General features: G+C 43.4%; 1 protein-coding gene across 4 annotated transcripts in view; it reads left to right on the top strand.

The window, feature by feature from the left end:
- The window catches only part of tbc1d22a (TBC1 domain family, member 22a), a 134,411-nt gene that overhangs the window by 9,329 nt on the left and 97,419 nt on the right, over window positions 1-27,663 (top strand). For all 4 annotated transcript variants that reach the window (XM_047575833.1, XM_047575832.1, XM_047575830.1 and 1 more), the window contains exons 5-6: window positions 497-679; window positions 17,103-17,173. In XM_047575833.1, the coding sequence (XP_047431789.1) occupies window positions 497-679; window positions 17,103-17,173 (254 nt within the window). The remainder of the gene's footprint in view (window positions 1-496; window positions 680-17,102; window positions 17,174-27,663) is intronic.

The raw sequence follows: 27,663 nt of genomic DNA, 5'->3' as shown, positions 1-27,663 counted from the left end.
AATAAGTAATCCAGTTACACTCTGCACTGTCCTATGACGTTAAATTGTGTGTCTGTGTTACACAAAGTGGCCATGTTTTGTTGAAGCCATGTAATGATTTGAATGGAGTTGGCAACAGTTGTGCTGAACCACATAAGAACAGGGGAATGCTTAAGGGCGGGTATTGGCGAGAACTTCACGATACGATACGTATCACGATACTTGAGATACGATACATTATCGCGATATTATGATATTGCGATATTCTACATAGTTCACTGAGTCAAATAAACAATATTATTCCAAATGATTTGTAATTTGTAATTTGTGATCAACCCAAAATATGACTTTTTCTTTTTAAATTGATGTTAAGACATTCAAAATCAATATTGTATCGTAAGAAAAAATATGCCGATATATATTATCGTATCGATCTCTTCTCACACCCCTAGGTGAAGTAATATTGTCCAAGTAAACATAGTAAAGCGTTTGTTGCTCGTTTCCATTGTTCCACCAGATGCAGCAGGTGAGCACGCAGCCCTCCACAGACAGCGGTCGCTGCCCCACCGGCCGCCCGTCATCCCGCTGGTGGCTCGCATGGCTGACCAGAACACATCTGGCACCCCAGCGATGACCGAGAGGGAGGCGTCCCGTCTGGATAAGTTCAAACAGCTGCTGGCGGGGCCAAACACAGATCTGGGTAAGAGACACTCACCCGGCAGTCGCCACTTATCTGTCAGCGCGCGTTACCATAGCTCTTACTTATTTCACCAGCCTCGTTCGGCGTTTCTCTGTTCTCGCCGAGCTTTTTACTTTTCGCTCTCTTGTTCGCCGTTTCACTTCCCACTCTGCCAGCTGTGCTCCGCTTTTAACGATGCTGTGAGGGGGAAAGTCATCCAACCATCTGGACATGCAGATTACAAGGGGAAAAAATACCATCAACAACAAAAGCCAATGACAGGCCTTTGTTCTAACCAAACGACAGGCCTTTATTGTTTATCCAGCCCCAGAGACTTTGTTTGCTACCGCTGCTACCCTAGTGGCCATCAAATCCTCACGGGCCTCACTCTTTACAGTTGACTTTTTGTCCTTTGCACAACTAACTTTTGGCTGTGCATCAATTTTTTGGATGTCTAGCTTTATTCCAAGTAGCTTATTCCAAGAGTGCACATGATAAATGCTGCGATTAAGTTCATCATTAGTCGGTCATTTACAGCATCTTCTTCATTCTGAAATGTTTCTGCTCACATGCACCAAACAGGCCCAAGTCTTAAGTTGTTGTGCTGTGGTCGAGAGCTAAAGTTTACTTGTCAGTGAAAGCTGTGTCTTTAGAAGTCAGTAGGCCTGAGCTCCTACCCTTTGTCAAGCCGAGATTTCCTTAGTTACTGTTGCTAGGTCAGACAGACTGAAACAATGCAGGGGGTCAGTTCCTGTAGACAAACTTATCGACTTCTAGGGTTGAAACTCAAAGAGCCAAAACTCAAGACAAAACTCACAAAGAGCATTCAGTCGACAAGTGTCAAATTGAAAACTGGTGAAAAGACTTTTTTCCAGTATCTGCTAATGTTAGCACTGCTGCTAACGTTAGCTGTGTCACCTCCAGACCAGATTATAGGTTTTCAACATTTTTCTATAGGGATGGGCCCCCAACTGAGTGACAGCGGCACAGGAAGTAGGGACTTAACAAATGGTTGCAGCCCTCTAGTTGGTGATCCCCACTTAGGATATATAGAATATATATATATATTATTTTACAATATCCAAATTGCATCTTAATCTTCATCTGTTGTGAAAACAACCAAAGAAACGATATCGGAGGAGCAAGCACATATCTGTGTTAAGATTAGGATGCATACCTGTTGCACGTGACTGGTTGTTGTGTATTTCTGGTGAAATATGGCTGTTAGGTGACAGAAAGGAATAAAGTTCACTACTTACCTTCCCTAACTAAATTCCCTTGACCATCTTGTGATAATTCAACGTTCTTCTGGGAAACTTTCAGACCTGGCATCCGTGTGGATGTTACTTGGACACGTATCACCCACCTACACCAGACCGGACTGTTAATTAATCACATGTAGATAAACGGGAAGGCAGATCTCAGCCGCAAGAGCACAATCTAGCACCTAAGAGCGCGTGAAGCTAAAGTTAACCTGATGTCCTTTTTCACAAAAAACATGAAAAAGGAGCAAAAAAAACACGTTGGTGTGTTTTGGTGTCTTGATTATAAGTGGGTTCCTTGGAAGACTTTTTCTTGTGATGTGTTAACAGTATAACCTCGCTGATAGCGTTACAGGTAACAAACAAACATTTTGACAGTGACACCTTACAGTTGACTATTGTGAAGCTGTGTAAAGATCCTGTCGGGCAATTGACAGTAAATCAGAAAATCAGTGCTTTTATATGGAAAAAAGTGCTGAAATGAGTCGATTTTTGGTACTTTGCTGTTTGTAACTTCTCGATACGTGTAGACATAAAATTATTAAGAAAGTAGATCTCCACAAAACCCATGCTATCAACAGACATGGCTGTTAATGTTGATGATGCAAGTGTTTAAGTTTGTATTCCTTTGGTTTATTTCCTCTGTGGAGATTATTTCAAGGTGCAGACTCCGGGAGGATCAGCCAAGATGCAAATGCCGGTCGTCCCTTTGTTTGAATGGCCCTCGGCGGCCGCTCCGCTCCGCTCCACCGCCCGCAAACTCGTTTCTGAACAGAACAAACTGGTTCACAAGTCGTCAGTGTTAGTCAACAGCGCTCAGGCGAAGTGTATCTCGCGAATCGGCGAGATGTCTGGAGTGTCTCGAGATGTCACCCCCCATTAGGGCCTGCCAGGCATCACATGCCGGCTGTCTAAATTTAGTTTAGTCTCCGCGCCGTGATTAGATAGCCCAGAACGGGCGAGCCACGCTGCCGGCTGCTGGCAGCATGAAAGATGAACTTCATTCACGGGACATAATTAAGTGAAGGATTGGAGGGGGAGGGGGGGCGGAGAGGTGATGGTGGGGCGTGGGAGAGGGATGGGGCAGATAAGATAAGATAAGATGAAACTTTAATGATCCCCATGGGGAAAATTGGGTCATTTCAGTACAGATGAATGGGATATAGAAAATTTCTTTTCACCATCTGAAGGAATTTATACCTCATGTGAGAGAAGAGTAAATAAAGCCGCTGGAAGCGTAGCGCTTACTGTGGATTCCAGTGGCTTTCATTTAAAAGTGAGATGACCATTGGTAAAAAAAAAAAAAAAAAAAAAAAAAGGAAGGTCACGGTGTGCGCTCTGCGCCCGTGTGACACATTTAGAAATCCGCACACACGCCAGAAGACACTGTCAGCGGGGATGACGCCCCCCCTCGGGTAAAAGGGGGAAATTTGACCGACTGTCCTTGAGCTCAAAGGACAGGGGGGGGGGGGGGCGGCTGGGATGATCCATCGGCCGGCTCCTCGCTGGAATGGTGTAATTAATTGCGGAGGCAGCCATTTTTTGGGCCAAGCCCCACGACATGTCAGGGCTGCCAGTCTCTGGAGTCCACGCGTGTGTTTGTCCGTGTCTGAGTGTGTTGGTCAGTGTGTGTGTGTGTGTGTGTGTGTGTGTGACTTAGAAAAACAACCCAGCAGCGTCGGAGCCTTGAGCTCCCTCTTACAGTCCAGCACGGAGGAGTCTAACCGTGCACTCGAAAACCTCGAGTGACTAGGAAACCTACATTACTGGATTCCTGTAGCTGGGAAACCGGTACGGATACAAAATCAACTCAACGCGCTCAGATGCCTGGTATGAAAACTACGACTGTTAATCTCATGTCTGTCACCACATAAACATCACTAAAGTTGATCATTTGTGGGCAAGGGAAAGTTCAGGCTGCTCCAGGCTAAGAATTCAGCGTAAGTTTTTCACTATTCATAATTGGTGGGTAGTAAAAAAAAAAAAAAGACAGCTCTTTCCACACCTGTATCCCCTTTCATTTCTCACCTCTCAGCGATTTCTCTCTCTTCCTCGAATTACCCCGGCTTTCGTTCGCGATCGCTTCCCCGTCCCTCTCGCTCCCTTCCTCCCCTCCCTCCCCTCGCTCCCCTCGCTCCCCGCCTCTTTAACTCTCTTCCCCACATTAAGCCTTGCGACAGGTTGTGACAGGAGTCTGTTTAGCATGTAAGGTCGCGTGGAAGGCGACGACCTGTGCGTGCGCGAGCGCGCGGTGATTGATGCCAGGTTGATCTCGGCTAATTATTCCCCGTGTCCTGAGGCGAGCCTGTCCGCTGGGCGAACCTGAACGCAGCACGCGCCGTACGCCCAGCGAGGAGGAAGCTGTTTGAGCCGGGAAAACTTAGGAAAAGCAAAAAAAAAAAACTGACCGCTGTAGTCGGTCACATTTGGAGTTTCACTTCTTGTTGTTGCGGTGGTTAATGCAGCTGTGTTGTAGGCTGCAACATTTCTGGAGTAGAAGTTAAATGTTAGAGGAACGTGAAGGAGAATTTAGCGCTGAAAAGGTCACTAAGAATCCGGCTCTTTAAAATAATTGTGTGTCTGTGATTTATATAGTTGGTAATGTGACCACAGGATAATTGTACATTTTCCAGAATGTCAGAAAAAAATATTATTATTATAGCAGAAGAAAGGAACAAAAGAAAGGAACAAATAAGTAAAAAGTGAACCATGGATAGATAGAACTTTAATTACAGCTCTAAATTGCAATTGTTCGTGGTGAATCCATAACACCTTTGCACCCTCAGATAATGCTGAAAAGACCTAGTTCCCAGAGGCCACAGTTCCTTCTAGTCCAGATATTTAAGTTAGAAAATATCCGCATTGGAAATTGTCATTTGGCTTATTTGTTTCAAATGGCAACATCATCATTATCAATATATTAGTATAGATTATTCTTCTGTTGATTCAAAAGCATCATTACACCTATGAAGTCAGTTTTCCATACATCCAGGAACTTTAATAGGAACCGAACCCGTTTCCCTGTAAAACCTTGAGTCAGTCAGCCTGTTAATGTCACCTCCATGTTGTTGAATTCTTCATCCCCCCGAGGAAACCGCATTCACGGGCAGAATATGTCAACTCTCCGATTAATCTGCATTGTTCCTTCAATACATTATCAGTCTCCGTTTTATGTGGAAAGGGCCATTAGCTGTTTAATAAAGATAATTAGTAAAAGTCCGTGACACTTCAAGCTGTTTGCGATGAGGAGACGCATTTTTAAGAATTACAAAGTACCACGGCATGTTTTCTAAATCGTTTTTTTTTCCCCTTGTTTTTTGTCTTTTCCACAGGCTGCGTCAAGAGTTGTTCCCTCTCCGTGAGCCGCTCGCTCTGTGACATGTTATAAGTTACAGTCTCCGTGCATATCTTTTTCTTTTTAATGGATTTTAAGGCCGAGAGCGGGCATCCGACACCCAGCAGTTACCGCTGGATGGCAGGAACGCTGCTGTTGCTATGGCAATGCTCCTTCCTTTCTCCTTTTTCTCTTCCCTCCAATCCACCCATTTTTCCCCTCCACATTTCCAACCCTTCCTTGTTTCGCTCCCTTTCTCGCTCTCTCTTTCCCGTTCGTTTTATTTGCTCCGATTCCGTTCGTTATGCGCCTCTCGCACGTGCTTCCGCGCCGCGTTCGCGGCCCTGACGCCGAACACGTGTTGCGCAAATGACATACGAGAACATGCACAACACCGAGACACTGTTTTCACCGATGCCGGGAGAGGAAATGCAATTGCTGCTGACGTTCACACAGAAATACTTTGCCTGCCCTGCTCGCCGGTGTGTGTGTGCGCGCCTCTGCTCTCTGTTGGGGGTGCTGCAGCTCTTTCTCACGCTGCACTCCTTCCCAGCTGCCGTCGCGCTCATCGCAGCGACTGCGTCCGGGAGGGCCCTTTCCGCCACTTTCCCGCCATCCGCAGTCCCGTCACGCGGCAGTCGCCACGCGATCGGCTCACCGTCGTCGGCGCCGTTTGCGAAGTTAAGGGACGCCGTCAAAGCGCGGGCCGCGATTCAATTTAGCCGGGTCCTGACGCCTCGCCTCCGAAGAGCGCCGGGGCCGCGCGCGGCAGTGCTCAGAGGTGTCACGGGCCGGGGCGCCGCGGCGGAAGAGACGATGCGGCATCGGGGCCGTCTTAAGTAGGTGAACCAATCGAAAAATGGCAACTCTACAGAGAGAGGAGGGAATCGGCAGCACATTAGTGGGGGGGGATCTGTTCGACAAACGGTGTAGAGGAGTAAGAGAAACTGCACCGCGTGTAGTTTTCGCCGTCCTATTCTTGGAAAGCGGATACTGTGGGAAATACTAAATCCTGAAGTCGCAGCATTCTGTTATTTCCTTTCAGTGTTCACGCGTGTTGCCTCCTCGCGTGTCTCCAGGTGCAGCGCCTGATTTAATAAGGTTTGTCCAACCACCAGCTGTCTCCCGCGTGGGTATCCTCCCAGGTTGTCTGACTTAGTTTATTCATACGTTACACCATGTGGTCTCCCATGTAAAAAATTTCCATCCTTTCTTTTTTTTTTTTAAGAAGCTCGACTGAACAGACCTCGGCCCGTGTGCTGCACTCTTCTGTCCGCGGAGAGTTGCTGCTTTACGCGGAAGGGAACGACATTTCATGCGTACGACCAAAAGTTTTACCGGAATCTTACAATTTAATATCTGGACGCTTGACCAGACATGACAAAATGTTTCTATTTATGAATAATTTTCTATATATTAATAATCCACCTAAAGCCTAAATGGTATTGCATGATTAATTTAACCATAATTTACTTTTTTTTTTTTTAATACCTCAAGGCAAACCGTGTGGTTAATAATTAGTAATAATTTTCTTTTTATACCTCTGCTGATTTATCCATCAATCAGGAAATTGGCCATGACCTTGGGTATCTCATATAAAAACCATATATATACATATTATGCATATATTCTTACACTGCTGCAGGTTTAATTTCAGGAATAAAAGGACTCCAAACCAGTAAGCCAGACACTCATTATTTTTGCTGAAATAAATTTTTGTAACAGTTTACCAGATTTAGATAGTGTAGAATTTTTCGAGAACCAGGAAATCTGGGATCTGTTAATAATGCTTTTTGATCTTCTTGGTTAGTTGTTTGGATCTAAACATGATTGAGTGTTTTCTGTTTTTACATGGGGTTCAAACTTAAACTACAAACGTTCTGGAAGGTTTCCAGAAGACACCACTGCGCCCTTAAAAAGATGAAAGCCACGGACGGGCAAATATGAAAAGAAACGAGTTGTTTTTTGGGTTCTCCCAGGCCCGTACGACCATCAGCTGACACGGTAGCTTAACTGGCATTTAAAGTGTCTGCATTTTACCTCGTAAGAAAGCCACCTGGTCAGATATTGTGAAAACGGTCTCATCTAAATCAGTTTAAGGCAAGGTAAGCCTCAGGGAATCGACTGTACAAGTCCTTGTTATTCATACAAAAGAACACACACACACACGCACACACACAGTCACACCTGTACGCTCATCTACGCTCGGTGTCCTCTCCCAGCCATCTGGGCCATCCATCAGGCCTCCTGAGCAGGTATAATCCAGGGAGGGAGTATCTTTTTACAAGAGTCCCATTAGTTTACGAGCCGTCTGCTCCCTGGCGCTATCACTTTGTCCTTTAGATGAGTTAGACCATTCAGGACTCTCTCACAGCATTCAAGGTTTATAGGAGGGGAGCTTAACTTTTTAATACACTCTATGATAAAGGTGTCTGTCCTGATTGCATTGTTTTTCTGACCTCAGTGGCGGAATAGTTTCAGATGACACCGGAGCGATGCCCTCAAGAAGGTATGGCATTCACCTACTTTCCACTACAGCGATACCGTCCGGGACAGATGCTCCGGGTTACTCCACTGACACCCATTTAATAGCACAGACTGTACTTTCTCTTGACTTCTCTCTCGTCTTGACCTCTACCTGTTCTCACGTAGCGTGAGTAATTGTATTTGAAATGCCAAACAAAAAAGGTACGACGGGAGGGCGAGAGCTACAAACCTGCCTGTGGTTAAGCCCGAGGTCCTTTCACGAGTCACAGTGCAGTAAGCAAAAGATGAAATTACCGTTTGCAGCACCCTCTGCGTTGATTCGGGATTTGCAGAATACGAACAGAACCTTCAACCGTGTGTGTGTGTGTGTGTGGTCTCCACGTGCGTAAATATGTGTGTTCCTGGGAACCCTGCCGCGTTTTGCCTCAGTGGTCGCGCTCCGTCTGAATGATGCCTGAATAGTGCATGGCTCCGGCCCGCCAACCGTCTTCCTCGTGCTCCCATCAGCTCCCTGCTCAGCCAGCACTGACTGACAGCGCTTCCTCCCTTTCCCGCTCCCTTTTATTCTTCTTACTGGCCTTCACAGAGCCGTGCACACAGGCAGGTGGACTGACTGACAGGCTGGCAGACGGGCAGACATGGAAGGGGTGCGAGCACACACCGGCATACACACTTGCAATCACACATTTACACGTACTTTCTCAGTTACCCCATTTGATTTTTTTTTTTTTCATATTTCTTGTATAGTAAACGCTCTCACTTGTCCAGCCGAGCTCCCATAGCTCAACTCAGGAGCACGCAGTCCTCCATGCATACATCAATGGACGTATTAATTCTAGTGCTTGTACTTGACTATGTACATGCATTTATTTTTTTTTTTGTCTGATCAAACTTAAAACCTTAGTCAGGTTCTCGGTGGATGCGATATCCAGCCCACAGCCATCTTCTCGCATTTCTTTCATCAAGTTTTTTGATTAAATTAAATGTGTCCTTTGGGTTTGCTTCCCACATTCTAACATCACTGTGGCAATTTTCATTAGAAGCTGAAAACGATTCCTTGTTCAACGTACAAAAACTGCTGCTCCCTTCAACATTTACAAGTAAAGTGTAGTATCATTCTTCTCCTACGCAAGGTTGAGATTCATTTGTGCATTTTTTTCCTTTTTATTCTGAGAATGACGGTAATCAAGAAAATCATGCATAGAAAATGAATTTGCCATATACACCCGTGTGATATATGCCCTAACCATGGTCTGCCATGGTCTGCCACAATCACCTGATTTGTACGTCACCTCTTTTGTCAAGGCACCATTTTTCTGCCCGTCTAGGGTCATAGGAGAAATGTTTAGAAACAGTGAAATTTGATTGCCTTTTATAAAAAGCTCTTATCAAGACAAATGGATTGAACCATCCAAGTCCTCCAAATCAAATGACAGAATATGTCATTTGTCCGTGCCCTCTGGGGGGACAAAAGTGCTTTGTGATCTCACACCCATACGAGCAGGCAGACATCATTGTTCTTTGTGCCTTCATAAATCTTTAGAAATAACTGTTGAGAAAGAAATAATTTATTACGGCGCAACCCTTTGATTCTCTCCGGGTGCTCCGGCTTCTTCCCACCATCCAAACACGCGCTCGTTAGGTTAACTGGTGATTTTAAATTGGCCACAAGTGTGAGTGGGAATGGTTGTCTGTCTCTCTGGGTTAGCGATAGACTGGCGACCTGTCCAAGGTGTAGCCGGCCTCTCGTCCAGTGACAGCTGGGACGGACTCCAGCCTGCCATGACCCTCCAGAGGACAAGGGGTTACAGAAAAAGAGTGAAAGAACAACCCTTTGATTAAACATTGCAGTTTGTATGAAAACTCGTCCTTTTAAGGGTTACTTTACATTTTGAAATGGGGAAGCAAAGAATGTTATTTGGTGCTGGAGTCTGATGTTTTGTTGACTGGTTCATCTCAAGCTGCTTCATATGTGGACTAGTTTGTTCACTAGAGGCTTTGTATCACTTTATTGTTGGACAGCAATGTCCCAATGACATAATTGATGACAATATGTTGGCATTGGCACTTAGCAATGTTCATTTTCATCCCTAAGGCAACGTCTGGGGTCAGAAATGCCAAAGTTAAGCTTGGGGAAACAAAATGAAACACTAAACTGTGTGGAATGTTTAAATGGAGACACACTAAGTTTCACGCTTAGTAAAAAAATGCTCACCACTGTAGCATGGCCGCTATTAACGATCTGCCAGCTTTCTGACCTCGAAACAACAAGAACCTTTCTGATTCCAACTAACTTTGTCTGCCTGCACTTTTTGCACTGCTCCTGATTGACTTTGATCGGCCATTTCTCCAGTAGGTTGAATTTCACCATTGAGTTAAAAGAACTCTCACATGTTAAGGACTCTGTGGACATCAATGTTGTTTATTGTTGGTTGAAATGCACCTAGTGCAAATAGGTGAAGGCACTATTAATATAGTTTATACTTGTGTGTCAATTTGACGGTGTCGTTACGATTGCTTCTCAATCTCCGCAATTTTCAAATTGATTGGTTTGGACCAATAAAGGCGAAACAGGTCAAGGAAAGGTTAAATGAAGAGGTTGGGAGATGCAAACATTTGTTTGACTTGTCTCTGGCCAAATTTCAGCAAAAGTTTCCGTTGCCATTGTGTAAAGTGAAACAGGAAGTAGAAACAAAAATGAACCCAACTGGCAAAAAAAAGACACACTGCCGACTAGTGTTTGGGTGGTGTTTTTACAGAGCACGCCAGTCTGTATAACAAGTCATACTTAAGCCACTAGCAATATTGGCTAAACCAAAAGGCTCATTGCCTGTGAATTTTCCGCCTACCTGGACAATCCCACAAGGCTGTGTTTCTGCAGACTTTTTCAGGGTGATTTTGATTGAAGTTGTGTGGAGTAGAACCTGCTCTGGATTGGCCCTTGCCTTTGAAAACGTGCGTGGTGGCCAAATGTTACAGAACTGCTCCTGTGGCCCACATGTAAGCGGTTAAACCCCCACATAGGTTGAGAGAATCTAGGCCAGAGAGGTGAATAAGACGCATTCTTTCCTCCTTCAGCGAGCACAGCTGAGGTGGCCTTTATCGAGGCACCCAACCCCGCGTGCTTCACCGGAGCTGCTGTCGGCGAAGGTTCATGTGTGACTGCGCAGGGAAAATCCATGTTATGCTCATTTGACGTGACCTTTACCTTCCCTTGTAACTACTCTCGGAGTGCCGTTAAATAATACTTTTGGTCATCTCTGCCGGTTAAATAAGTTTTAATGAAATGCAAACATGGATATTTTGCCCTCTGAATGTTTCCAGAGTCATTGGCTGTTCATTCCTTCTCAGGGTCCCTCATCGGACCAGCTGTTGTGTGTGTTCAACATAAAGTACATGGTGTCCTAATCACCCCCTGTGGTCCCTAGCTTTGCTCCAGCCTAGACAAAGTGCACCTTTCTAACTCCATGCATAATGGAATACAGTAACCACGGAGAAAAGACTCGCAGCAGTCGTCCTTGAGTTGCACATTGCTGATGTTACAGGTGTTTTTTCATGCCGGCGAGGAATATACCTTCCTCCAGGGTTGAGTCTATCTCTCCAGACTAATCCCCCGAGGCCAGCGGCTGCCAGCATAATAAACACCCACAATACTGATCATGCTAATTTTCAACGACGTATATAATAATGTGATATTTTATTGGCCCTCTGAGGTAATTTTCGGTTCTTCCCGCACTTATCTATGTATCCTTTGAAATAATTGCAGTTGAGGTGAATTGACTGTAAATTGAGTTTTCATTCGAATGAGTTTCCTTTGCCTCGTTTCTGCGTGGACCTCTTAAAAGAGTGTCTTCACGGTCTCAATTAGGAGCTTCTTTAGTACGTGTCTCTTTGCATAGAGAGGGACAACTTTGACTGCTGAAAATGCCTTGTTTGCATTGTTAACTTTGTTCCCTGAAACTGACGGGGACAGCAAGTCCCTCGTCACCTCCGGGACAGTAGCAGAAAGTTTTTTTTTTTTTTTTTTTTTGCCCACATTGTGACAAGTGCCCGCTGAGTAAAAAACAACAGATTAATTTTCAAAATGTCACGAAATGCCTTTAATTTATTCCGGTGGAGCTCGGTGCTTGGCTGTCTCATTCATAATGCGCGAGAGATGCCCCAGAGAGTCAGATATGTTTTTTGAGAGATGAGCTCGCCTCTCACTAATGAAACGACATCTGCAATTTAGCCTGTATGTCAACTATGCTCATGTCGCCCTCTCGGTCTCTGCCCACTGTGGGGAAATTGAGTTTCGTTTTCCTCAGAAATGATTTCTCAGGAATTGGAGATGAGCACGGCTATAAAGTAACCGTTTAGGAAAAGGGGTTAGACATATTTCTTATGAGAGCGAATTTGCATTAGAATAATGCATCGCATCAGAGTCTATTTCACAGATGGATTATGGATTATAGGTTTCCTCATGCAGATCTCCTCTCAGAGAAGCCTTTTATCCCAGGACTAATTAAAACGTGTGAAACTGGAAGAATCTGACGAAAGATTCCGTCGAATTTGCGATTGTCTTTCCGTGCGCCGTGCGTCGTGGTGCATCAACAGTCTGCGAGTCAAACCGTGGGCCTGTAAGCCACCGGGGCTCACGTTTAGGTAACTGGGAATTGGATTTTGCAGCGGTGCAGATCCCTGCTATTTTCTGTGTCTGCGGTTTTTCTCTCTATGTTATATATGGGTCTAAAGGGCACATCTGCTCGATCTGCTGGCCACATGGTCCAAGTAAATATTTGCCCTCTGCACTTTCTACACACTAATACATGCCCAGGCTATCCACACAGCCGTTCTCCCTCATGTCATCCCTACATAATGTTTGGCCAGAAGCGACGGGGGCTTTCTGGAAATCGCTGCAGCATCGGGATGTAAAGACCATTAGAGAACGTACGCCACGCTCCCCTTCACCCCCTCCTCCCTATACCCCCCGTGGTGAGATTAATGCCAGGCAGGTGAAATATAACATAGTTTAATTAAGCCCGAGTCACCCAAGATTCATGGACTCATTTCTTTGTCTGACAGTGCAAATGAAGGTTCAAAGGGTGCAAGGCAAGGGGAGAGGCACCCTTGACTAGCTGTTCGGAGCATAATGAATGTGGAGGTACACGTAGGATAACAGCTTCACCCTTAAAGGCTGCTGCAGATGGTTTCTGTAGAACTTCCACTGCCCGCAATCTGCTTTTCTTAAAGGAAGATGTTGCTGCGAGTAGCTTAGTCAGAGATTCTCAGGGCATATACCAAAGCGCAGGTGCAAGTGGCAAACGTATCAGCCCTTTGACATATAGTAGTGTTGGCTGATAACCACAGGTCATCTTGAACCTGTGAAACAGACCAGGACAAGGATGATTCCAGTACCGAGACAGGGCCGCAGTACAAACTCACCTCTTCTGGCATCAATACACAATCCATTTACATGCACGCTAGTAGACCAGTGTTTTTCAGACCACCAAAGTGGTCTGAATTTGATACGACTGCGTATTGCTTTTGGATAGTCAAAAATTAGCCTCCTTCTCCAGTGTAGGGTTTCTCCATAAAGGTGCAAAACATGATGTTTTTTGGAAAACCGCGAATAATCATCAGTATTATTCGCCTCCTTTGGGATTTTTACTGCAGTTTCCAACACCGATTCTTGCTCGTGTCCGGTTAGCTCTGCACGTAGTTTTAAGGAATGGCTAAGATAATTATGCAGCAAAGCCTCCATTTCTTGGTGGAAGGAAGAAAATGCCCAACTAGAAATAGTACTTGGATATCAGCAGGTTTTTAGATATGATAGATTTTTTTTTAAACATCAACCAGAAAGACTTCTTAAAAACTGGAAAAAAATGGAGGCTATATTTGCATGCTCAGACAATTCTGCCAGTGGTGAAAACTTTGAAGATAGCCTTAAACATCATAAATTGTTAAAAAAGTATGCCCTACACCGATCCAGTATTGAATTTTGCATTGCGCGGACCACAATGTCAGACTCGAGAATTAAAATTGCAAAAAATGAGAATTCCTAACGTAGCACCAGAGATGCTGCCTGTCTGTATCCCATGTATTCCTCTCTCTTTTCCAAACCCGGAACCTACATTATCCATAGGACAGCCACAACCACCGGCAGAAATGTCTGTCTGAAATTCAGGTGCTCTTGTAGCCTCGGGCTGGTAGCCCCATGCAGAGATGAGAGGGTTCCTGAAGACTGCTCACTTCTTTCTGATCCCTAGTTTTTTTTTTTTTTTTTTTTTGACATTTTAAAACTTGTAGTCTTTGACACCTTCTAACACCAACTGCTCCTTTTTTGCTGAAGTGTGATAAGAACAGGTAAATGTATAGAATTTAGTATTTATTTAGCTGCGCACACACAGATGAAAAACCTTTCATCTGTTTGCAACCTTTATGATCCGTGTCATGTCTGAGATTCTTTTCTTTTTTCCAGTGATTGTTTTCAAACCTGCACAGGTAGCCTTGGGATAATCGAAGCCTTCCACCACCGTGGGGCTCTGACTGTCTCTGAACCAACAGAGCCTTACCGCATACTAGATCACTGTATTGAATTTCTATACAATTAAAGTCACCGGGGACAAGGTGAGGGAGAAATTTTAAGTAGAAGATGCGTAGGAACCATAGTGAATAAATAGCTACTCCCATCAGCTGAACAGGCTCTAATGCGTTTCACTCAATTTAGCCAATGGACTTAGCCCATCGCTGTTTAGCTGATTGCTATTTCCTATTCTCCTATCTGTCACTGGCTCTCCGTTGCATTTGCCTTGAAGAACAGGCAAGGCAGAGTCATTTGGCAGCACTAATCAATACTGTTCACTCCGTGCTAAGGGCTTATCAATTTCCAAGCTAGTGCCTTGAATAAGAGTGGAGGAGGAATTTGCCTTATTCATTAAGTACATTTGTTTCCTCTTCTTCTTCTTTTTTTAACTCAGAAAAGTATTTTAAGGCCATGCCATTTCATTTGCACGTAAATCAATTTCTCGACTTTCCTGTACTGTCGGAATGCAGGCAAAACTGTGGAAGCGCAATTACAAGGGACGAGACTTTCATTGGGTTTTTATGTTTGTCTCAGTTCGGCTGTGGCGGCGCGTCCCGTTGAATGCTAATGGGGGTCCGCGGACTGGCGCGGCGGCCAGAGGGGAGCCCTATCTGTGAATAATGGATGAGTTAATGTTGGCGAGAACTCATCCTGGGATCTCCTGCTCTTAAGAAATACTGCTGAATAACGCATGTAATCATATATCCTCCGTGTTCCAAACTGAGTGATAATGGTAGGCGAGGTCGTTCGGTGATTTCACTTCCCTCTCGTTATTTGGCTTGAGAATATAAAGTGCAGTGGAAGAAGCAGAAGTCACTAAAAGTAAAGTGAAGAGCTTTCAGAGCCAATGTCATGGGTTTTATGTATCGGAACAGAATAAACAGAAGAGGAAAAAAACTTGAATCGAATGACCTTCTCCTTGGTACATTTTCCCACAGTTTTCAAGGTATCTGGTTGTTTTGTTGCATCTCGGAGAACTTGGTACACTTCTTATGGGTTTGTCTGTGTGATTTTCTTCTTTTTATTAATGTAACCCTGACTCAATGATGTTCAGAACAGGGCTCTGTGGGGGCCGTACCATTTATTGCTCGACTCCTTCTTCTTTCCCGTTAAAGGTGGTTCTTTATGACCTCATGTTTGATGCCACTCTCTGATGGCACTGTGCGATGGATCATAATCAAAACATCTAAACTGCCTGAAACCTTTTTATTGTGCTTCATCTGACTCCACTGTTGTGAAGAGGATTGAAATTCACTGAAATCTTATATGAACCCCATAGCCCAATATGAGTCAGGATGAGATTGAGAAAATGTGCTTTCCAATGTACTGTGTAGAGACCTTACGACATGAGGAAAGTTAGATTTGATCCCTGAACTAACGTTGTTACCGAAGTACTGCAGCGAAACAATAGCTTTACCTCTGTTTTTGAAACGCTGCCTCATTTGGAGCAGTAAAATTTCATCCCACACCTGAAAACACGATGAAAGAGAAGACTTCTCTGGAGTCACTGTCGGTTCCCCCACCCTCCACCATCTTCTCCCGCTGCCATGTGTGAGTATTGGACAGGGAAGAGACACCATATTTTCTGGGTCCTCGTGGGGCCAAAGGGGTCCGCTCTCCACCAATTTAAAGTTCAATTTGCACCTCTCCATCAGATTTATTTTACATTATACCCTACAGGCTCTCGCTTCCAAGCTGGGGGAAATGTAGTTAATAATCCACTTCCAACCGATCCTATATTTACACGGAACGAAAAGCCGCTCGGGTAGGGAAGTTTGGACAGTGAGGATTTGGTGGTTTAGCTGGTGATTCACGTCGCCATGATTCATTTGCTAGTGAATGCAAATTCATTCTGGTGGAGCTTGAGGAAAGGTTTCATTTTCAGACACAGAAACACCTACTATTGAAAAAGTGCCACATTTTTGTTGGACAGAAATGTTCAAAACAAGGGATAGAAGCCGACTGGCGATGGATTCTCTGATGCAGAGCACATCTTTAACAAACTCTGCATCACTCTATAGTACAGTCTAGACACTCATTACGTGATACCTACTAGGAAAATAATGATTTTCTACCATTTATCAGACTTTCACACACTGGAAACTTGACGATTCATTGTTATATGAATGATGGAGATTGATTCAACTTTCTTAGTCGAGGGCTTGTTTTTCAAACTTGTTGGACGGCTGCAATTCAGTGATTCAGCACTCTCACCATATCACCAGCTGGTGGCACTACTGTTACCTTCAGGTGCCAATACACCAACAGAAGAAGACGAGTTGACATCATTAAAAGTGCGCCATTGGTAAATGGACATTTCTGTCTGTCTTCCAGCTATTTTCAGACAATTAAAACTATTCTGAGGATTATGAAAAAGGGTCATGATCAGTTTGATTTTATAACCATTGTGACAGGTCTGTCTGTCCAAACATGAATCCATTTCAATTTGTGTTTAGTTTGTTACAATGCCTCTTTTGTGTGATTGATATTTAAGCAATTCAGTAAATAAATAACAGTGTATTTCCTGGCAATTGTCTTTTTTGAGCATTAACATGACATTTTGTGAGGGTTTGTGTCATTGCTGTGGGGTGGTCTGGTCTAGGTGGGTGGTACTCGTCCAACTAACATGCACATGAATGCTTGGAATTGGAGCAAGTACCTTAATAAACCATCACCAAGGAAAATTGTTGGCGTCTAAAAGGCAAAGTGTGATCTTTGTACCTTCCGTAATGTCCAGGCTAATTGGTGGCTAATTTACAATGAACCCTGATGTATTGTTGTTCTGTTTGTTTGCAGAGGAGCTACGGAAACTCAGCTGGTCTGGAATCCCGCGCCAGGTCCGACCGATCGCGTGGAAGCTCCTCTCAGTAAGTTGTATCTCCATATATGTATATACACCCCAGAGACGAGTAAACACGTTTAAACAAACACCAATTTGTGTAAAACATGCTAACACTTGCAGACAAACGCAATCAAAGTGGAGAGAAGAAAAAAAAAAACGTATGTAACCTCATCCACAAACCCAGAAGGAAAGTACTGATTAATCAAATACACACAGACAGAATCTCACAAATCACAAACACACACGAAGTTGCTGTCTTTCTCCCTACCCCCTCCCTTCTTTTGATTTATGAAGACTGGTAACAGTCCTGTTTTTTTTTCGTCTCTCTCTCTCTCAAACTTCAATAGGGAAAATTAATTGCGAGGCACAAATAATTTATTCATGAGACGCGCGGTGTGTTTACTCATTAAGCCATTGTTGTGCTGTAGAGCTCGCAGACTGCAGAGAGAAGACTGGCTTTTTGAACGCCATGACTCTCCCATTAATTACCGCACAATAGCTAATGTGCCGCAGAAAAGATGTCATTAAAGGTGTGTGCGCGCGTGTGTGCCTGTTTGCGTTCTTTGGTGGTGGGAGGTTACCAGCTGGGCGCTTTAACCATTAATGGCTGCTTTGTTTGGTACTCAACTGAAGTGGCGGCTTGAAACCGCGGATGCAGTCGCAAAAACACTAGCTGTAGAGTAGGCAATGGGGGGGAGGGAGGAGGAAGTGGGGAGGGTGGCAAAGTGTTTGTTTGTGTATGTGTGTATACATGTCTGTCTGGGCGTTAGCTAATGTACCATAGATAAAACCCTATTAACGGTTTTCTCCTGGTTGTGTTCAATTGTGCATCTTTGCCCGTCTGGATTAATTTAGCGAGTGTACTTTGCAGTGTGGGTAGCCACAGTTACGTATTTACATATACATATGTATGTAAAGTGAACTTTAGCCTGTAGTTGCCCTGTGCTCTATATAAACGATAGTTGGAACGCCTCTGCTTCCCCTGGAGAAAAAAAAAAAAAAAAGACGGAGGTAGCAGAGGTGGGGATTGTGCGAAGGGCAAAGAAGTGAAGGAAGCTAGAAGCCATTAAGGAAGGAAACCAGATCTGAACCATTATTACGGAGACGAGACATGTTAAGTGGGAAAAGAAACAACTTTTCTTGGATTCCGCTCAACAAAACCCCTCAAGTACTTCTGCCTCCCCTGTATAGACTTAGCATAAAAGCCGTGACACACTAAGCCTCAATGTTGCGCTGTCTATGGATGTGGTTTTTGCAATGTTTCCCTCACCGTTGGCACTAGCCTGAGCCCCGTCTGAAACTTTTCAACTAGATCAGCAGTGTCTTCATCTTATCTGAACATTCAAATAGGCAAATCATTTCTGTGAATAAACTGTTGACGGACTGTTGAGCATGATTGAGGACCGAGCCCTGCTAGGTCTGTAGGTCGTCCTAGATTACTCGCTAGTAGTTGCTCTTGCGGTTTCCAGTCTGTAATGACAAATACACACCACTACCACCTGCTGAGTAGAGTGCTATTCTTTCTTGCAGGTGCATCCGGCCATTGGTGGCAGAACTGACTATGTGCCGAAGTACATTTTTCTTCTCCAGACCTTTTGTTTGGGGTGCTGACCATGCTTTTTGTCGGTAGTCGTTTGACGTTGGTTCGATTTGTCCTGGCCTGAAAGGGGATACTGGCAAATTGGCACTTTTATCGGTGTGTCAAATTGGATAGATTGTGTGACAGTGCAAACTTACAATGAAAATAGCTATTGCTTGATTATTTTTATACTGAAGAAGCCTTAATCGTCTGATGCTTTTTAGGCGCATTATCAGGTTTATACAGTCTGTAGGATTGTGTATAAAAACAGCTGTAATTCCTAAACCTTTCCCCCAATTTAAATGTGAATACCCTCAAACTAAAGCTGAAAGTCTGCACTTTAAGTCCATACTCATTGTATAATTGTAAGATGTTTGGACAACAGCTAAACTTTGAAAGTTCAGTAAGTTATTGTCCAAACACACTGTATAAGGGTAAAACTGTATTTTCTTCCCATAGTGTCGAAAAATCTGTGTTTTATGTCTGCGTGTGGTTATAGGCTGTGTTATAACTTTGACGAGGGATGTTGCTTTATGCAAATTGCAGCAATCCGGCTCTGTGGGTTTTAATGTACTTTAATTGCCGGCTGTGTCATGCAGCCTCTGCAGAAGCTCCGGTAGTGGGTTAAGGTGGAGAGCGAACTGAAGAGAAGAGAAACTTGTGTTTAGGGCACGGATATATAGCTGATGCCAGACCTTTGTCTTACATCTCCCCGTTTTTACAAGCCCTTCTGGTTTTAGAGTTGAAAGAAGCTTTTTTGTCTCTAAAGACAAATGAGATGAGCATTTCTAGGGGTTCTTGCACAGTTTGACTTGGGTTGAACGCTGTTACCCTTCCTGACACCCTGAAGGTTAGGGCTAGGGTTAGGGCTAGGGTTAGAGCTAGGGTTAGAGCTAGGGTTAGAGCTAGGGTTAGAGCTAGGGTTAGAGCTAGGGTAAGAGCTAGGGTTAGGGTTTCAATTCTAACTGGTGGCTGTGTTCGTTTTTTCTTGGGCACATCTACAAGTGGTGATTTGGTTCTGTCTACAACTCAAGATTCCGCTGAAATAGCATCCAGATAACCCATGGTTGTGTCTTGTTTTTGCCATTAATGATCAGAAACTCCAGACTAAACTTATTATTGGCGGTGAAGCTTTTTGTCGACAAATGGACAAGATTGCGTAGGAAGAATATAACTTGTCCCTAGACTAGCGTGTACTCTCATTTTCAGCCTTCTTTCCGATTGAAAACCTAAATTAGTGCCTCTCTATCCCACGTAATCACCACATTAGAAATGTTTTAACAAGTTTGTCAGAGTGTAGCATAACAGAGCACAGATTGTGTTTGCTGTGGCAGGTTTTCAAAAGTTTTCTACATGGTTCCGCATGACTTGTCCCAGGGTTAAATCCGAGGCTCGGATTAAAGCGGAAAGTGGGCACAGTGTCGAAAGCGCTCATATCTTCGGAAGTGTCATAACACTTGACCGCCTCCTCTGTCCTACCCGTGGTATGATCCAGTAGAGAAATAGATAGGAGGGATCACGCTTAAAAAAAAAAAAAAAAAAATCCATTCTCTGTCTGGCGCACACACACACACATTCAGCCTCACAGCCCACGCTGGATTCCATAAACTTGGCAGAGGCACCTAATAAAACTTCACTTCAGTGGCGTCCCTTGTGCCCTTCTCCTGCTCATCAGCGCGCACCAACTTATTTGATTTTTCTTTCTCCTCGCCTCCAGCAGGCCTGCTTGAGCCACACACTTCTTTACTCGACAAAGACGAGAAACAAGTTTTCCCACCGCGGCCAGAGCTCGGTAATGCTCCCCCGACGGCCTGCATTTACCAGCGCATCACAGGGATCGTCAATAACTGCCTCTACTGTTATTAGCCAGCGTTGAATGATAAAGCAGGCAAGCAAAATCTCGCAACCGGGCTACGAGGGAGAGAATTTTTTATTTTATTTTATTTTTTTTTTTCCATCCTCACCGGGTAGCTCCCTCCACTCCTCGCTATTTGCAGGAGGCTCCACAGGTAGCCCGCGGCCCTCAGAAACGCATCCGGTTAAACTTCCCATTATTTCAGAAATAATACCGTCTTATTTCATTTGTTTAAAGAGCACTTGGTGTCCGAGCCTGAAGGAGAAACGAAAGAAATTAAATGGCTTTTCTGCTTTTGCAAAAGAATGTCAGCCTGTGGCAATGTGTACATTGGCTAATGGAGTGCGGCTGTTAAATGTGAAGTGGCGGGAGAGGAGAAAACTAACTGGCTGTGGAAATATTGATAAGGCTAAAGGGTTATATGAGATATATCAGGGCGCAGTGGCAGCGGCGACAGAGATTATTATGTTAAACTCTTACCTTGCTACAGTACACATAATTGTATCGCCTGAAAGCAGGGAACAATGCCATTTTTCCCATTTGAGCCGGACTTCCTCTGTACACACAACTTTAGTGGCATCTCACACCTCGCTAAAAAACATTTTGTTCCTTTTAAGTGTGTTGTCATTACTCATGAGAAGTACAGATCCATTATCGATATTAACCGCTTGAGAAAATTGCCATCATAAACAGATTCGGGGCCAGGAAATTAAAGATGTTGCCTTTGCTTGGTTATGTTTTGTTTGTTTGTGTGGAAATGAATGCTCCGCTCCGTCTGCTAAAATTGTCAAAAGTTTAGTTGTAGTCAAAGTGCTTCTGCTTCCAGTTCAACTATTCGATTACACCGCTGCTTCATTGACTCGGTGAGTGTCTAAAGTCCTTTCTTTAAAATGCAGAACACTGCAACTTCAAAACGTTCTGTGAGAAAGTCTAAATTAAAGTCCACGCACACTGAGGGCATCATGATGCATAGTAGTAAACAACTGCAACAACCTCTTTCAATCGATGATTATTTCCTGTGTTGGCTAACTGAATTTGACTTAATGATACTATTCATCACAAAATTTATGATGTATTTAGTGTAGGCCTAATAAGTAATAGAGGTTTGCTATATTGTCCCATTAATTAACTTAGATAGCATTGGCTGTGATTTAACTTCAGTGACTTGTGCTGATTGTAATTAAAATGTGTCTGTGTTATTTATCTGCCAAGGGTTGCTTACACTTACTTGGATCGTAATGTTAATGGAAATATATGTTGGTTACTCTATAGTTCAATACAGTACGTGCATAAACAAACAGCTTGCAACTTGCTAATGCAGAGGGAAGCTTCAGGGAGTGTTGGTTCAGCTTATCCAAAAGGCATTAAAAGCTAAAAGCAACTGGATTTGTATCCAGGGGGTTTTGAGAAGACGTTTCGCCGCTCATCCAGGTAGATTCTTCGGTTCTAAGGGACTGGTGGTCTACAGAGTCCGGTCTCAGGGTGTGTCTGAAGAAGTCAACTGAAGAAACTACTCAGACGAGTGGTGAAACGTCTTCTCAAAACTCTAGAAGTGAAGTTTTTTTTGACATATTGCTGCCCACTTTGGGACCAGCACCCTTCGACAAGTACGGGTAGTAGGACCTTGAGGAAACTTGCAGACCACAGGAACCACCTTTGTGTCAACCTGAGATGCAAAACATAAGATTATTCCCACACCTTGAGACTGGAGCCTCTGACTGACAATGGTTTTGTTACAGCACCTTTCATAAGCATCAGCTTCTGGTTCGTACAGAGAAAAGTGAGTCTTTCAGAGGTGAAGTAGCTACTCGGATGAGCAGCGAAACGTCTTCTCAAAACTCAACAAGTCCAGTTGCCTTTTTTAACGCCTTTTGGATTACCACGACCTGGATGACTGAGAACATTCAGACATGATGGTTCAGCTATTTTCTGAAACATCATGAAGACTCCTAGACACTAATCACCAACCAAGAACCAGACAGACTTTAGTTTCAGTCGTCCAGACAGTCCGAATCGTAGTTGTGTCCGCTGCTGTCTTGTCGTTTTGAGGTCCGAAAGCCGGTAGATCGTCCTTGAATTGCTCACGCGTAGAGGTTGTGCTGCTGTAGTAAGCCATTTGCTTTAACAAAGCTTGCAGAGCACCATTTATTTGTTTCTTTATTTAAAGAACCTTTTAAGATCAAGATCAGGGTTTTTTGGATAAGGTCTCATTTACAGTGTATTTAAAAGCAGGAGCTTCCCTAATTGGGAGCATGAATGCCGTGTGAGGTGTCTTCTTATTAAGTTAATGTATTTTAAGTGAACAACAGTCATTCGTTATGTTATATTAAAGCACTATTACAGTCATTACCAGGTTTCTGAATGTCCCTGTTACCTGTTGTGAACACCGGGCTGATTTCACGTGTAAACCTATGAATTTGAATACGTCCTCCAGTCTCAATACCCCTATTGAGTGCGCACTGAGATAAGCTTTTAATATCTGAAAATACTGAATTACTAAACTTTTCATTAATATTTAAGCCCTGCAGATGAAATGAATATTATATGAAAAAGAACAGGAAAGATTAAATTTGGATCAGTGAAATGGCGAATCCCCAGTGATGGAAAGTTTTAACAGCTTTAGCTGAGACGCACTGAGTCACTGTATGAAACTGATTCTCTCGCGGATGCTTTCAACTTCCACAGATCATGCTTTGACACTGAGCTCCTGAGATGCTAAAATGGACATGTAGAGACACAAAAAAGCATTGAAACATGGGAAATACAGTTTTGTTTGCCGAACTTCTGCGGTTCTCACAGTGGGACAGTTTGTTTCCAGTCTACTCCCAGGACAGTGGACCCCTGCTTACTTAAATTAGTTAGAAGAATTACTACAAAAAAAACCCTGTTTTATTTAAATTCCCCTAATGGATTCCCTGAGCATACTGTCCCTGTTTTTACCGAGAGTTTACTAAAATAGAGGACTCATGAGAGTGGGAGTAGATTGATGTAAGGACGAATGAAGATGAGGTGATTAACGGAGACAAGAGGAAGCACGAGGCGGCCGCAGTTTACACCACAGACAGGACATGCAGAGCCGACATGCATTTATGCTTCACTTTCAAGCTCCGACTTTTAAACCAGCAGACCGCAAATTAAGGCTTGAGCAAAAGTACACTTTAATTTTGTGCAACCCATTGCTTAAACAACTCATTCTTAAAACATGCACGGTTACGTCAAAAAAAGTGATCCATATTTCATAGCCTGGCTAATTGGAGACACCACAGCTCTGAGAGAACTGCAACAAACAATTAACTAATTAGTTATTTAACTTTCCACTAAATAAAAAAAACATAATTCTATAATTAATCTTTCAACCTTTTACTAAAATATGTTCCCATAATGACATTTTAACATTAAATCTATGACTAAAAGAATCATTTTGATCTTTAACTTTTACCTAATGATAAAAAAAGTTTTATGCAGGGTTGACCTAATTAGAAAAGACGGTGTTTACTATATCCTGCCATTAATTAGTGTAATGATGAGTATTTAATTGTAATAGCTGTGTTGATTGTAATTGCAGATGTAGTTCATAAGTCTGTAAGCACATAAACAACCTACTTACAAATGCACTAAAATACACTAATAGACAATTTAGGCTTATTTGTCAATTTGACGCTGTAGCTATGGCAACAGAGCCGACCCTACGCATATCCTGCGCTGACCACACCCATTCCCTAACTATGCACCGCAGCGACGCAGATGCAAAATCTGCGATTGGTCCGTTTGGTATTTCTGTCTGCCCCTCAATCTCTGCAATTTTGCTGAAAGTTTCCATCGCTGTTGACGAAACAAAAATTCACCCGACTGGAAAAAACACAGCGCCAACTAGCGTCCGGGTGGTGTTTTTACAGAACGAGCCAGACTTACAAGTGCCCAAGTACCCCGGTGTAGGCTATGTTCGTAGGCTACGGCATCCATGTCCCACAGCATCCTAAATGACCCTTACCTGGCTACCAACCAAGAGTCTTGCAAAGATTCAGTGTAATTTCTCAAATAGGTCCACTGCTGTTTCGTTGTTTTGAGGTCGCAAATTGCGGTGGATGTTTTCTGTTGGGATGCTTGTGCGTACCGGTTGTGCTGCCGTGTCATTTTTACAAAGCATCTATTTAATCAGGCATCTACTTAAAGTTTTCATAACCTGGATCAGGCTTTATCTGTCACATTAGATGTGCTAGGGGGCAGCTGGGGTGTTTACCATATTTAGGGATCAACCGAAACCTCAGCTGCATCAACGACTTCCATACGTCAACGGCTTCCATGCGTCGTTACAGCCCTGCTTTGGATATCGCAGGGTTAGCAATAAAGAGTTGCATTTTTTTCGAATGAAATCACAGTGAAGTGACAAGTGTTTGTGTCCTCTTTATAGTCTTCAAATCCCCTTGTGTGTGTGAGTGGGCCTCTGTCCTATTGAGCGGTAATGCAGCTGCAGTGTGATTGACCTCCACTAAGCTGTCCATTAACCTTCAACACACTCACATAAACACACCGACACGCTCCCCTCTCCCTCATTTGGCAGAGTGCACTTAACACCGGAGCCCACTATCCTTGTATCTGGCCTGTCGTGTTGTGTGTGTGTGTCTGTGTGTGTATGCAAGTGTTGTTTGTGTTTGCACATGGAGCGCTTTGAACATGTGCCGCATGGAAACTTTGGCAGAAAATGACGAGGGGATAAAAAAAAATAAATAAAATTTCCCAGTCTGGAAGTGTGACTGTCTGGATGAGTGGCAGCAACAGTCGGGCTGGATGGAGCGGGAGGGGAGGATGAGTAAGGAACCTACTTCCTCCACACTGTTTTGGTTGTGAAACGATTCACATTTCTGCTTTTTCGGGGTTAGCGAGTGTGATCAAGGGAATAGGGAAATGCTGGCGTTGATGGATGTGCTGACAAGGAAGGAAAAATGTGTGTGTTTTATGTCATAACAAACATGTGAGTGAGATGAATCATGCCGTTCAGATCTAGTATGTGCTTTTTTTTTTTTTTTTTTTTTTTTTTTTAAGCCTGCCTTCAGCTGTTAGCCAGGTGTGTGTTGATGTGTCTGCTCACAAAGTTGTTGTGTGCAGCAAATAATCCCCAAGACTCTTTAGACTTCTCTTGGGGCCCTGCCTGTGTAAAACATGAACCGTGAAAGAGATTTTGTTCACTTCCCTCTAGATAATTACCTAAAGTTGATGGCATGTGTGTGCCGACTTCAAAAGACACAGCACGGCAGAATTCTAACAAACATGCACAGTGAACAGCAGCCTTTTTAGGCCTGTTAGAATTCCCCGAGTCTCAGTTGGTGCAGGTTGATGGGCTCGTTTTGACGACGATACCACTCCAAGCCACAGCGATTCTCGGATGTGTCTGAACGGCAGCCAAACGAGTTGTCTGAAAAAAAACGCTTCGTTTTAGTTGAAAGCGATGACAAATACATGTAAGAGACAGAGACTGACTAATAAAGAGTGCATCTGTCTGCTAAAACATTTACCAGGAACTACTCTTTGTAAGATTCCAGCAGGGAGTTTTAGTCCAGGCCTCGGGGAACACCGTAGGTAACAAAACAAGGACAAAACTCCAGATTTAGAAGCTTTCAGTTGCTTCTGACTGTCCTCTTTAGTGTTTTGCGCTGGTTTAGAGGTCCCAAGTGTGGATAACAAGTTTTGTGATGACACCATGGACTGTATATAAATGGATGACCGTCTATGACGTGACACTAGGGATTGGTATAATATGATACATATCACGATACTCGAGTCACGATGCGTATCACGATACTTGAGTCACGATACGATAAATTGTGATATTGCGATATATTGTAATATTCTACATAGTTCACTGAAAAAATTTTAAATGCAGTTTAAAATACAAGTTGTATATTTGTACATCAGATGTCAGTTATAATTCATTGGACAAACTGAGTCAAACAAACAATATTAATTCAAATTCAATTTAGTTCAAATTCATTTTCAGTTTATTGCACTTGTACAGAAAGTGGATCAAGTTTCTTGCCACTTAAATGTCAGAATACAGTTCACAATTGTCTCCTTACTGTGTGAACACTCCACTGAACAGATCTCATTTTATCTTCTACTACCACTTATCCTCACTAGGGACGCGGACCACTGAACAGATGTGAAAATAAAATGCTTATGCATACATATTGCCGAACTACTGTGTTATCCAGTGCAGTTTGCTTCGGATCAATAGGTTTCGGTGGCTGCGGCCACTGCTGCTAGCTAATACCTCATGGTGTCTCATTAGATGAGTTCAGAAATTTGGTTGTGAACGCCGCTCAGCGAGGTGGTGCTACAGCGACACCTTGTGGAGCGGAGGTGCGGAAGTCGTTCTTGATCGGCCCAAAACAAACAATTTTTCTTTATCTTTTAAAATGGATATTGTATCAGAAGATATGTTGCCATATTGATATTTTTTCCTACCGCTACGTGACGCGTGGGATTGTCAAAGAGTGTTTTTGAAGCTCAACGTGGATGGCGCTGGCTGCTGCCATCTTGGATTTGCTTGACGCCTCCTAACTATTGGCTAATTAAAAATTAGGGGTAAACTTTAAGCCTTGATATAATTTGAATGAGTGAGTATATAACAGTTGTCTAATGATGGGAAATGTTAATGCCCTAGCACAGACTTGTCTGCCAATCAAAGCGTTTGGGCTTCATGGGGTGATGGACTGAAGAAAAAAAGCGACATAGTCATGAACGTCATCGTAGATTACAATTTAAAATTACGTCAGATTTGTTGTAGTACTATCCAGTTTCATGCAGTTATGGATTCATTTTTCTGCTCTGAAGTTTACTGCTTGGATAAAACACACCAAACCTAAGAGCTCCTGGTGCAGTCTGCTATGTTTTTGCAGTTTCACCTGCATTGCACAGTCCTCGTTAGTGGAAAGACTTTACTTTGTTGCCATGGCGATCATTGTCAATCAAACATACAAAAAGCTCCTTGTTCAATGATCCATACAGAAACAGGTGGCAAAAGCAGCCTCTTCGTAGATGTCATGTCTCATCGGAGAAAGTAACTCTCTTTGGCATTTAACAA

This window comes from Mugil cephalus, chromosome 22, assembly GCF_022458985.1.
Source record: "Mugil cephalus isolate CIBA_MC_2020 chromosome 22, CIBA_Mcephalus_1.1, whole genome shotgun sequence".
Classification (NCBI taxonomy): domain Eukaryota; kingdom Metazoa; phylum Chordata; class Actinopteri; order Mugiliformes; family Mugilidae; genus Mugil; species Mugil cephalus.
This window is presented reverse-complemented; position numbering and strand designations above follow the sequence as displayed.